Source organism: Grampus griseus (assembly GCF_964374135.1).
Source record: "Grampus griseus genome assembly, chromosome: 20".
NCBI classification, from domain to species: domain Eukaryota; kingdom Metazoa; phylum Chordata; class Mammalia; order Artiodactyla; family Delphinidae; genus Grampus; species Grampus griseus.
This window is the reverse complement of record NC_139014.1, coordinates 15,876,280-15,889,941: the sequence shown is the minus strand read 5'-3', so window position 1 is coordinate 15,889,941 and position 13,662 is coordinate 15,876,280. Positions and strand designations below refer to the sequence as shown.

General features: G+C 38.9%; 1 protein-coding gene across 9 annotated transcripts in view; it reads right to left on the bottom strand.

Annotated features, from left to right (window-relative positions):
• CDC27 (cell division cycle 27) overlaps positions 1–12,949 on the bottom strand; it is a 58,889-nt gene extending 45,940 nt beyond the window's left edge. For all 9 annotated transcript variants that reach the window (XR_014298382.1, XM_082679972.1, XM_082679976.1 and 6 more), the window contains exons 1-2: positions 12,811–12,949; positions 1,332–1,407 (exon numbers count right to left, since the gene is read on the bottom strand). Coding sequence is in view for 8 of the 9 variants with exons in the window: in XM_082679972.1 (XP_082536098.1) it covers positions 1,332–1,407; positions 12,811–12,837 (103 nt within the window). In the remaining variant the exon portion in view is untranslated. The remainder of the gene's footprint in view (positions 1–1,331; positions 1,408–12,810) is intronic.
• Between the last annotated feature and the right edge of the window lie 713 nt (positions 12,950–13,662).

Genomic DNA, 13,662 nt, shown 5'->3' with positions numbered 1-13,662 from the left:
TAATAATACTATGATAAAATTTTTTTTAATATTTTATTTATTTATTTATTTGGTTATGTCAGATCTTAGTTGTAGCAGAAATTTTTAAAAACTTTTTTTAAACTACCAAGAACTGTATGTTTATTGAGTTGCAGAAAGATGACAATTTTCCAGCTATTGGAGCAATAGGAGAAAGTTTAAATGACACAGCTGATGAGTTCAACTACATAACAATTTAAAATACCAGATTAATAAAAATCAATAGAATTAAGATTAAAAGGCAAAGAATCTGGAGCAAATATGCAATAAACAAAGATACAGCTCACAGAAATAGGAATACATTTAAAATAAACACTTGAGAAAATACCCAGAATCCTTCAAAGTTATAAACATGCAAGACAAAATACCTCACAATTTTCCAGTAAGCAAAAATAAATAATAATGGTAAATCTGATATTGATAGGACTATGAAGGAAGTCTTACACTATTGGTGACACCTTGATTATCACACCTCTCTCTGCTGGGTTATCAACTGGGCAAAAAGTAATTTGTTGTAGAACTGATCACACCTTTTGACTCATAAATTCCATTTTAGAGTATATAACCCAAGGAGATGACTTAAAAGAAAAGTTGTACATAATTATCTATCTTAGCATCTTAGAAAGAGGATTATAATAATTAATGACAGAAACAAAACACACATTACCAGCTAATGTTTACTGAGCATTTATTACCATGCCAGAAGGCTGTGCCAATGCTTTAAATATACTACTTCATTCTTCAATTCTATGAGACAGTTACTATTATCTTTACTTTGTAGATGAGAAATCTGAAATAATCAGACATTAAGTAACTTGCCCACAGTATACTACTGCATGTTTAAGTGACAGGGTTAGGGTTTGTACTAAGGCTGTAGGCTCAAAACCCATGCTCTAAGCCACAGAATATAGACTGTAATAAAAAACCTGGGAAAAAATACCTAAAGACGGGGAACATGATTATGTAAACCATAGCATAAAACCCAAAGCAACTCTACACAGTTATTAAAAGTAGCATATAAGGAGCTACACAGAAACTCGGAAATATTTTTATGAACTAGTGTCAATCATAAAGATAAAACAAAAGTGATACCCAGGGGACTTCCCTGGCGGTCTAGTGGTTAAGACTCCGTGCTTCCAACACAGGGGCCACGGGTTCTATTCCTGGTCGGGGAACTAAGATCCCACATGCCGCGTGGCGTGGCCAAAAAAAAAAAAAAGGAATACCCAGAATCTTGTTACAGTCATAAAAAGTGATGGAATTCCATATATTTTATTCTTTTACAGTTCTATAGAAATGAACAGATTACAAACCTTCTGCATATAGTCGCTCTGCGAGGAAAACTGCATCTCTGTAAGCATAGTGGTTTAGTGCTTGCCATATAGCAGCCTGTAAGTGGAGGAAAAAGAACATAAATATACAAACATAGAGAGTTTCAAGGTAACTCTTAGCACAGAGCCTTGCATATAATACTCAAATTAACATGTCTAAATTAAGTAATAAAACCTCACTGCCCACAGTGCAAACTCCATAACATATTAGATAAGGCTCTTCACTGTATGGCTCCTAACATATCTGAATTTACTCACTCAACTCCCCATGAAATTTTAGACCTCTGTGTCTCTGTACTTCCTTTTCCTTCACTGGGGAATGTGGGCTCCTTCACCTACCTCCTCTTATAAATTCCTCATCCCTATAGACCCAGCTTAAATAATATCTACTTCATAAAGCTTTCTTCACTGGAGAGCTCTAATATTCATTCATTCAATAAATATTTACTGAGTGCCTACTATGTGCCAGCACTTTCTAGACTCTAGGCACACAATAAATAACAAATAGTTTCTGTTCTCATAGAGTGCATTTTAGTGTTACTCCTGTCTAGATCAGTGGCTATCAACCCTTTCTTGTGGTGCTCTACCTCAAATCCACTGAATCACAATCTCTGGAAGTTGGGATTGAGTTTAGATATCCTTATTTTTAAACCTTTTTACTGGTAAGCATTCAGGGTTCAGAACGATTCTTCTACTTTCTAGGTAAGTAGTTCTGTCTCCTTTTATAGTATACTCTTTTGAAAAACTTATAAAGCTATGGACCTCCTCCCCAGAAAAAAGCACATGGACATATATACAGAAAATGTGTATACAGTGTGTGGGGTTCACAAATATCTTGGTTCATTAAGAATCACTGGTCTAGCTGATGGGAGACAGTATTAGAGCCCAATACATAAAAGGTGTTCAATAAATATTTATGGAATTCAATTCAGATACTTGAAAGGGGAAGAGACAAGTTACTGACCTAGAAACATGCTTTCTCTTTTGCATATTAGAGACTACAGCAGTACTAGTGCCTTGAGGAGCACTGCCGCTGCCAGGACTAGGAGAGGTACTCCTTGTTTGAAACTCAAAAAGTCTTTCACTATACAAGGTCAGAAACGTTGGGTAAGTATACATGAAATAACAATTGTACTGGTAAATCAATCTGGGTAAGTTATGGATTTAAAAGATTTTAATGGGCTGGTTAGTGAATCTAACCATCATTTATAGAACTGCACATAAAGAAAAGTACCTAGGGTCTATCCCCTCTTTCCTAGTCCCAGTCTGTAACAGAATCTTCTTTCCTGTAAACTTTTATTTTCCTAAGTGGTTTTTCTACCTACAGGCTACAATGTAATCCATCCTGTCCCAGAATTCCTCAAACAAAAACATCATCACTGCTAAACAGGAGACAATAGTGAGAGGCTTGCGTTCAAATTCATGTTCCATGACTTACTAGTTCTGTGTCTTGGGCAAGTAACAATGTCTCTTAAGACTCAGTCTCTTAATTTAAAACATAAGACTCCAATAAAGTACACAATGGTTCCTAGCACATACCTAATAATTACTCAATAAATTTTAGCTGCTGCCCTCATCATTATCACTATCATGTCTTCTTCCCTGATCAAAACTTGCTAATGATTCCTCTTGGATAGCCCCACAAAGTTTACACAATAAACATCTACAGAACAAAGCTCCATCAGTCCCTAAACATCAGCTGTATTTTCATATTTCAGAGTCTTCACCTCTGGGCTGTCCTTTGTCTTTAACTTCTATCTCCTGAAATTTGTCATCCTTTCTTCAAAATTCAGCTTACATGGTCTCTTCCTTTCATGAAGCCTTCACTGATCTATCCCATGCAATATTAATTACTCCATTCTATGAGGTCCTAGACAATTTTGTTTATACTTTTTAAAAAAATATCAGGCTTTTTATTAGATTTGGTTATATTATTTGGTTAACCAGGTTGCAACTTCTTGCGGGCAAAAGCCAGATTCTATTTTTCTCTATAATTCCCTGGTTATCCTACTTAACTAAGTTATTTCCCTAGTTATCCTAGATAACTGTCTTCAAACATAGAGAATGCTCGGGCTTCCCTGGTGGCGCAGTGGTTGAGAGTCTGCCTGCCGATGCAGGGGATACGGGTTCGTGCCCTGGTCCAGGAGGATCCCACATGCCGCAGAGCGGCTGGGCCCGTGAGCCATGGCCGCTGAGCCTGCGCATCCGGAGCCTGTGCCCCGCAACGGGAGAGGCCACAACAGTGAGAGGCCCGCGTACAAAAACAAAACAAAACAAAACAAAAACATAGTGAATGCTCAATAAAGTTTGTTGAATGAATGTTTTAAAACTCTGAATCTATTTTCCACTTACTGACCTGTAAACTTTTAGTAAGCCAATCTGGAAGTAAAATATAAGATATTCCTATAAACATTATTAAAACATTAATGTTGGCAATATAAAAAAATACAAAATAACATCCAGCTGTTTCTTCCTTGATACAATAAGCAAAACATTATAAAGGAACCAAGAATCTGGTAAGGAGATAAGGGTCAGTGTGACCGAGGGGTTGGAATACATCAGATTTGGGGGCAATAAAATCTCTCAGTGGTGTGATCTATAAATACCTGGAAGATAACCAGATTTTTCTGGTAAATGGCAGCTGAGATCATGTCTCCATACTACTTGGATCATTTTCCTTATCATCTTATTCAATATGCCTGCCACCTCTGAAATACATCATTCATCCATTTGGTAAGTATTTATTGAGCATCTACTTTGTTTGCTATATGATCCTGATTGCAGTAAAAAAAAAAAAACAACATAAAAAACTTAACCAATTTGAGAAAATCAAGTTCTTCAGGTAGGTTACACAAAGCCTTAACATTTTGAATTTTCAGGTATTTACTGACAATGAGAAATAAGTCGGGTATTATTCTACAGGCACCTATCTGGTCATTGTCATTGTGCTCACTGTGCTTTTGTTTTCTTATCAAACAGCCAGAAAGCTGAACCTTTGAACAAAAATATGTGGTGTTAGCAAGGAGTGAATATAATAGCAGGTTTTAAACATACTACAGAATCACTGCTATCTAATCTGTATTTCCTCTATACTACAACACAACAAAGAGACAGATAAAAGATAATGCAATAAACTGTGTTTTCCTCAGAGAATTTCAACATTTGGATAGAATAACTCAAAAAAAAAGTCATTCAGAAAACAACAGCTAAAGGGTATTCAAACCTAATGTGACTCAATTATTTCTTGAATACTTAATATGATCTCCACACCTCAATCCAAGGCAGATAAAGATCCCTCGGACACTAATCTAGATGACCAAATCAATTCTCTGACCTTTAGCTTTAATCATCTGTAAAATAAGGATAACAATACTTACCTCTGAGATAATCCTAGCACAGTGACTGGCTAAATTCTAAACCCCCCAAAGAACTGATCTGGCCTTCTGGTGTTCTACCAGACCATATATGACCTAGGGTTCTGAAACTATGCCTATAGGTATCTTTCAAAATGATACTCATTTATTTCATTTTATTAAAAAAATTTTTAAATTAATTTATTTATTGGCTGCAATGGGTCTTCGTTGCTGCGCATGGGCTCTCTCTAGTTGCAGCGAGTGGAGTCTACTCTTCATTGTGGTGTTCAGGCTGCTCATTGCAGTGGCTTCTCTTTCTGCAGAGCAAGGGCTCTAGGTGCGTGGGCTTCAGTAGTTGTGGCACACGGGCTTAGCTGCTCCGAGGCATGTGGGATCTTCCCAGACCAGGGCTCGAACCCATGTCTCCTGCATTGGCAGGGGGATTCTTAACCACTGCGCCACCAGGGAAGCCCCGATACTCATTTAAATTAGGCAACTGCAGTAATAATGAAAGGAAGAAACTTAATAAACATTTACTTTTTTTTTTTTTTTTTTTTTGGTGTGGCATGTGGGATCTTAGTTCCCCGACCAGAGATCAAACCTGCGCCTCCTGCATTGGAAGCGCAGAGTCTTAACCACTGCACTTAGGGGACTGCCAGGGAAGTCCCCTAAACATTTACTTTTAAAGGCAGACCATTTTTTCCCTGGATTACTTTAAGAGTGTCTTACTTAGCCCCTCTGAATTCTTTTCTACCCTATGATCCATTCTCTCCCTATGAGCTTTTCACAAGTCAGATCTGATCATATCACCCCTTTGCTTAAAATCCTTCAATGGCTTCTCACTGTTCTTAATGATAAAAGCAAAAGCCACCAAACTAGGCAGTGTGGTATAGTCTGTACCTACCTCTTCTGTTCATCTTGCATCATATTTTCTCATGCTTTCCATGCTACCACAACGACCTTCTTTCAGCTCCTCAAATCTGCCATGTTATCCTTCTGCCACAGGTCCTTTAAACATACAGTTCATTTTGCCTGGCACACCCCCTTCCTTTCCTTCAAAATATGCAAATTCTAGTCATTCTTTGGACTTCTTTCCCAGGGAAGGCTTTTTTAGGACACCCAGATGAGGTTAGGCATCCTTATACACTGTGATGACACCAAGTACCTTTCCTTTGCAATACTTCTCACTGTTTTAATTTTACACATATTTAGAAGAGTATGTGAATAATGTCTTCCTCACTATAATATAAACTTTAGAAAGGTAGGGACTACATCTGTTTTTGCTCACTATATACTCCCAGCATTTATTATGTACTTTTTTTTTTTTTTTTACGGTACGCGGGCCTCTCACTGTTGCGGCCTCTCCCGTTGCGGAGCACAGGATCCGGACGCGCAGGCTCAGCAGCCATGGCTCACAGGCCCAGCCGCTCCGCGGCATGTGGGATCTTCCCGGACCGGGGCACGAACCCGTGTCCCCTGCATCGGCAGTTAGACTCTCAACCACTGCGCCACCAGGGAAGCCCTATTATGTACTTTTTAAGTAGGTGCTTTAACTAATGTATGGTGAATGAATAAACAAATGGCCTTTGAACTCTGGCAGTCCTCCCACTGTTAGCATTTTATGTTAGTCTTAGCCTTAAGTTTTTCTGTATTATTATATGTCCAATAGTTAAGGATCTCTGGAAATCTCGAAAGAAACTCCATGGCACATAGAATTATTTTTGTAATGCAAATAATTACCACCTAATTACTCCTTTATAAAATATGGAGATTTCCTAAGAACCTACTAAAAGAACATGGTGAAGAGAAAGAATATACCCAGGATTTGATGTTGGAGACCTGTGTTCAAATGTGTGTGCCAGCACTTTCAGCAGTGTGACTTTGGGGAATTATTTAACGTTTCTCAGCCTCAATTTCCTCATGTGAAAAATGGAACTCTATTTTTGGACTTGTGTGGGTTAAATGAAATGATATGGTGCTCCTGGTATACTGACTGGCACACATTAGGCACTTAAAACCTTTTGCTTTTCCAGCTCTTCATATAAACAAATTCAATAAATATAATTTATAGTTTGTGTTATGTAACATCTCTCATTATATCTGCCACAGTTGTTTATTTTGTAACATATAAGCCACACACACACACAAAAATAGATTCTGAAGAACCTAGGGCCAGGACAGGAATAAAGACGCAGACGTAGAGAATGGACTTGAGCACACAGGGAAGGGGAAGGGTAAGCTGGGGCGAAGTGAGAGAGTGGCATGGATACATATACCCTACCAAATGTAAAATAGACAGCTAGTGGGAAGCAGCCGCATAGCACAGGGAGATCAGCTCGGTGCTTTGTGACCACCTAGAGGGGTGAGATAGGGAGGGTGGGAGGGAGACGCAAGAGGGAGGAGATATGGGGATATATGTATATGTATAGCTAATTCACTTTGTTATACAGCAGAAACTAACACACCATTGTAAAGCAATTATACTCCAATAAAGATGCTGAAAAAATAAAGTAAAATAACTAAAAGAAAAAAAAAGACCCAATGATTGATTCACCAGCTACATTAGTGATATTGATCACCACGAAAATTTGGCACATTAATATTGTGGCCCAAAACTCCTAGAACTTTGACTTTCTGTCTTTTTAAAATTAAATAAATGAAAGAGAAAAAAAGTATCATATTCAAGAGTTCTATCTATTTCTGATTTAAAATCAAGTTTTGCTCAGAACAACATCATTCCTTTATCACCAATTCTTAAGAGGGTCAGAAAGGGACAGTGAAGGCAGGCAACAAAAACTCCCATACATCCCAGAAGTAAAACTTGCCACATAACAGCTTTCATCACCACTCTGCTCCAGCATCTGAGTGACGGTATGTATCTCTTTTGGGGGAATGGAGCGGGGAATAAACTATTTTCTAAAGCATTACAAATTGGTAGCTCATGACAGACAGGGATAAGATTAGCCCCCTTGTTATTCATCTACTGCTCAACTGCTGGTGTAAACCGGCCCATAAAAGAATATCACTCAGTGAATCACTTCAGGAGTTCTACAAAGTAAAGCCACATGGACGAAATGCTGCGAAAGGTTATGAAGCCAAACAGAGCAACACCCACCGGCCCCAAAAAAAAGTTTAAAAGAGAAATCCTACTGATTAAATTAATGGGTCAGTCCTAGGCCAGTGGTTTTAAAGATAATTAAATCAACACCACAGAAATGAAATGGCAAAGTTCCTTACTTGTTTGCTCTTCTTAAATATAAAATATTATTTTAAATATAAACAAACCTCTGTAAGTTGTACAACTAATTCAGACTTAAATGTGACCACATAGATTGTTTTGTGTTATTCTTATTTTTGTCAAAAAAGAAAATAGTTTTCTTTTAGATTATAAATGATCTTTTTTTAGATCATAAAAGAAATGAACAATATAAGAAGGTATGAAGAAAAAAAATCACTGTGGAATTTTCCTATTATACATTACAATCTAATTTCTAGAACTCTAATTTAGTTCAGGTCTACATCAGTGGTTCTCAGTCTGGGCAATTTTGCCCCCCAAAAGGACATGTAGTGATGTCTGGGGGGCATCTTTGGTTGTCACAAACAGAGGGGACATCTAGTGGGTAGAGGCCAGGGATGCTGCAAAACACTCTACAATACACAGGACAGTACCCCTACAACAAAAAATTAGCTTGCTCAAAACATCAATAGTGCCAAGATTGAGAAACCCTGATATACATTACCATGTAACTGGATTTCTCTACTAGCCTGTATGTCTCCTTAAATCTTGTTTCGTCCCTCCTTCCCAATAGCATCAGATTAATTTTTCCAAAGCAGTGCTTTCATTACATAATTTTTCTGTTGAAAAACCTATAATGGCTATTTATTACCAACAAATTAAATCTAAACTCCTCAGCCTGGATGTTAAGTCCCCTGTAACCTGATTCTACTTGGCTAGCAAAACCTTACCTTTTCCTCCTCTATTTCCATCCTAGCCAATTCTATAGTTTTATTATTTTCCTGTTCCTAAACACCATTCTCAACGTTGGGCTCTTGCTCATGCCATTCCATGCCAAGAATATTCTCTCTTCCCTACCAGTTCAAACCCTTTCCACCTTCTAAAGCTTTAAGTTCTACTCCTTCAAGAAACCGTTCCCATTTTTCCAGTCTACAAGGATCTCTCTTTCCTGTATTTATTGTTATCTGTGCAATCACATACTGACTTGTAACATTATCCAGTTGTTCCTGTTAAGTATACTTATCTTCCCAACAAGACTAGACCCCTCAAAAGATTAGAGGTTACATATCCACATTTCTACTGGTTGGTTTCACAAATATCTCCAACTCAATTTGTTCACAACAGAATTCTTAATTGTCCTCCTTCAAATTTGTCTCCTCTCAAAGAATTCTCCATTTATTAAATGGTGCCCCCCAAAATTAAATCCAGGTAGCTGTTCTTGATCCCCCCACAAACAATCAATTTCCATGTCTCATTGGTTCTTCCTCTAAAACATCTCTTGAATTTATCTACTTCTTTCCTACTTCACTGCTACCACTTTAGTCTAGGTTACCTTCATCCTAAGACTGTGTTTACTTTTGCCTCCTTCCTCCCTGACCTTTCAGGTATAGTAGCCAGAGAGATCTTAAGATCTATATCAGATAGTGTCAACCCATGGCTGAAAATCCTTCAGTGATTCCCCCATTACAGTTAGAATGAAAACTGAACTCCTTATAATGGCCTTCCATTACTATGCAACTCCAGCCACACTGGCCCTCTTTCAGTTCTTCCAATGCCAAGTTCTGCTGTGTCTTAGGCACTTTGCACATGCTGTTTTCTCTGCTTGTAATGCTCTTCAAACTACTGTTTCCTTCTCAAACTTTGAACTCAGGTTCAATGTTATTTGCTCAAAAGGAACTTTCCTAACATCCTTTTTAGAGTAGGTGTTAGAATGTCTTTTATCTGTGCTTGGCACATAGCAGGTGCATAACAGTCTTCCCAATTTGATTTTTTTCATTGAGGCTGCTTCTGAACATTGATGGTCCAATTGCAGATCTGACTTAGGTCAGGACCGTCCTATTAGGTCTCTCTCCTAACACCCTATTTATAGTGCCCTTCTTATCACAGTTTATAATTATTAATTTGTGATTATTTGTCTCATGCTTTCTCTATATATAAGCACAAAGGCTATATCGGGATACTAGTCCATAAAGGAATTACTACATATTTGTAACGACTTCCCCCTCTACCTCCCCATCCCAAAGCTTGTTCTCCCAGTTCAGGTACTATGTAGCACTGTCTTCAAGACACTATATTGGACCTAAATACAATGTAATCTGTTTTCCAAAAGAAAATTTTATAAACAAAATGTTTCAGCTAACTTGAATATATAAATTTTTTCAATGAAGATCAAATAGTCAAATGCCTATTGATTTATCAATTTAGTTACATACATATATTTTTTAAAAGCATAAAATATATTTAGGAATTTCATTTTTTTCTACTCTCGTTGGATAACACAGCTTTATTGAAAAGCCATTACGGGGGGTGGTGGGAATCATCTAACACAATTTTCTTGAATACACTACCTTCAATTCTATTACTTGAAAATGGTACCTTATGAATCCACGTTAGATGCTGTCCCTGTTCATCTTATCCCAAGCCAAAAGTATTCCTTCACTATCTAATAATCTCTAAAACAATATTATATGTGTGAAGCACCCACTTACTGCTTACTAAGGTGATTTTTACAACTTCATCCAACACTTCTGTGATGTCCTACCCCCAGGAATAATTGATAAATCTACATAAAATGTCTTTTTAAAAATCAATTTCATCAGGTGAATTTTATAAACATGCAAATTAGCATGGATTCAAGTCACTTAGGCTAGTGTGTCTTCCCTAAATAGTTATTTTAAAAATAAAATAATTGACAGAATTTCTGCCTCATAATAGGAGAGATTTTTTGCAAAGACTCAAAGTAACAATTTCCTATAAGAGATAATTTGGAGCACTTATATTTAGGCTTATGTGACATATCAACCTGGGTATTCCATGTTAAAACTTTAAAAAAAGAAAAAGCAAAAAACAGTTGCTCATCTTTTCTCTCAACTTTTTCCTATGCCTAGTAATACCTCAAACCCTGAGGCATCCCTAGAAAGGAAACTTACTCTCATTCCTCTACAAATACATGCAATCACTTATCATAGTTTAAAAAAAAAAAGTATCTTATTTAGTTGTTCTATTTTTATTTTCTTCCTTACTCTTCTTTCCTGTTTTCAGCACTATCCCTGATCAGTTTATCTTTATCATCGTAGCCAAAGTTGCTTGTTCCTCCTACTGCTCCAGATCCCTTCTTGAATGACTTCTTATCCTAAAAATTATAACCAAAATTCTCACCTAGCTATATCCTAAAACTTCTTACCTCTGTCCCCAAATCTAATAAACAAAGGTAGTGTGCGTGGGGGGAGGGGGGAGACAAATTTGACTCTTAAGCCTTAAAAATACCTAAATGCATTACTGCTAAGAGTACTTTAAGGAAAAAGAGAAAACCTGATGGGTACTATCAAGGAGTTGGCTACATGTTTCTTTTCTTCTCCATGTTTTTATGCAAGTTGAAATTGTTATTAAAAAGTGGTTATAGGCTAGCAATAAAACTAGTTTATCATTTTAGAAGCTGTACCTATAGGGCAAATGTATCATTAATTATTAAGACAAAATAACAAAAATATGAAACAGAAATTAAACAACTTGAGTGATCTGCTTATCCATTTAAGAGTATAGATAGCAACTTCTAATTTCATGTTAGGCCTCAAAAAAAAAAAAATCTTAAAAAGAGACTCTTCACTAGTAAGAGAAATTTTAATGGAAAGAAATAGCTTTGAAAGCACCAGTATAATGTACAAACAGGTAAACTTCCTAAGACAGAATCCCACATTACATTAATTAAAAAACGAATAGCTGCTATATGTAAAGAGCTGGAGAAGGAGCCAACTAGGAGAAGTTGATATTTCATCCTGTGAAGAAAAATTAAGGAAATATGGAAGGAGTGATGTATTAAAATATTTACTATTTGACATCACAGGTCTTTAAGGGCAATATGAAGTAATTTCTAAAATCGGTTTGCTTTATAACTTCAAAATAAAGAAAGCCCATGACTCAATGACAGCAGTTGATAGAGGTCAACTCTTCTAATTAAGTCAAAGATCACAGGATAGGGTGAAAGTTTCACAGACCTGGTCCATCACCAAGGGACAAAAGATTCAGTTTCTTCAGATGGCGGGGGGGAAATGACTTGGCACTGCTTCACACACTTAAAAATCCAATAGTGTTTCTTCCATGCCAACAGAGCACTGTGCGTCAAAGCATACCTTGGTGTGGTATGGATGGAAAAACCATCATTTGTCTTTCATTTTCTGAACGCCTTGTAAACAGGCACAACACTCCTCATCCCCCTCACAGGTCATGGAAAAAATCCAATTTGCCGTTTCCACCCTCTCCCCTTGTATAGGTGCTTGCGCCTCGGCACTGGGCCTCGGGGCTCTCTTCGCAGATCATTGTCCAGAGGGAAATTTACTGAGCGAGAAAAGCAACGTGGACTATAAAGTCTGTTACCAAAATAGAAATTCGTATTAAAAACACCGATCCTACCCTCCCTCCACCCTCTCACAGAAAACAAAAACAAAACCAACACTCGTCCTGCAAACTTGCCCCACCGTTATGAAGATCGTACAAGCGCCGATCAAACGTGCCTCCCAAACATCCTTAGGCAAGAGAGCACCTGGGGCGAGTTGTCGGCCCCTCATCCCTCACGCCGGCCGGGGCCCAGCCGCTGGGCTGACAGGAGGGGCTCACCGGACGCTGGCCCAGGGAGAAATGAGGTATTATTGCCGAACTCCGCTCACACCAAGGGGAAGAAGTAACGTAGGGCCAGAGGTAACACGGCTGAGGTTGCGAGCAAGGCCTCGGAACTAACGAGAAGACAGGCAGGAGCCGGCGTGAGGGTAGGCGGGAGAAGCAGCTGGGCCTAGGCCGCACCAGGCCGCGGAGTGGCCATACGCTGCTTCTCGACCGAGGCTGAGAGCCAAGCCTCAGATAAGACGGTTACCATTACCTGGACAGGTTCCTGCAGCACCGTCATCCTGGAGGCTCAGGCCCACTTTCTGCAGTGCCTCAGGCCCCCCCCGTAGCGGCTCCGGCCCGGCCAGCCCCGGCTCATTTAAACTCACCAGCAACCGTTACCGGGGGATGGGGGAAGCCGAGCGTTTGCCGAGCACCTCCGAGCGGGACACGGAAAAACCCGAAGTGGAGAGACCCGCGCGGGAGCCAGACGAAAAGGCCCGAAGGAGACCGGAAATACCCGAGGTGAATCAGCGGAGGAGGAGACCGTTGCCGGAAGTTGTCGAGGACTACCGGAGACTACCGAGTGTGATCCAGAGCGTAGGTTCCTCTTCTCGGCCACGCCTTCCTTCACGCACGCCACGCCCCATCGGCCACCCAAGGCTGGGGCACGCCTCATCGACAACCAATAGGCTGGGCGTGGCGTGCGGGAGTCCGCTGGGAGCCTTACGTGGCCGGGCCGAGCTCTCGGTTCGCTATTCAACCTTGCTGGATTAATTGGTGCGTGGTAGATTAAGCAAAGAGTTAAACTCGAGAGTTTGGGGCTGACTTTAATTAATCAAGAAGTATCTGTCTGTTGAGTTTAGGTCGTTCATCCATTCCAGAACTACCTATTCATGGCTCAAAGGGAAATAGGAAATTGGAAAGATTGCCATTCTTCAAAGATTTAGTATGACCTCTGTCCTAAAAGAGATTACGGTCTGTTTAACGAAAAGTAATGTAACAAAGAATGCTACATTATGTGGTGCCCATTATAAGTGACATAAAAATTCAGAGGAAAGGGAAATTAATTAGCATTGAGATGAAGAAAGTTTCAGACTTCAACTGGATTTTGAAGGGTGGGTAG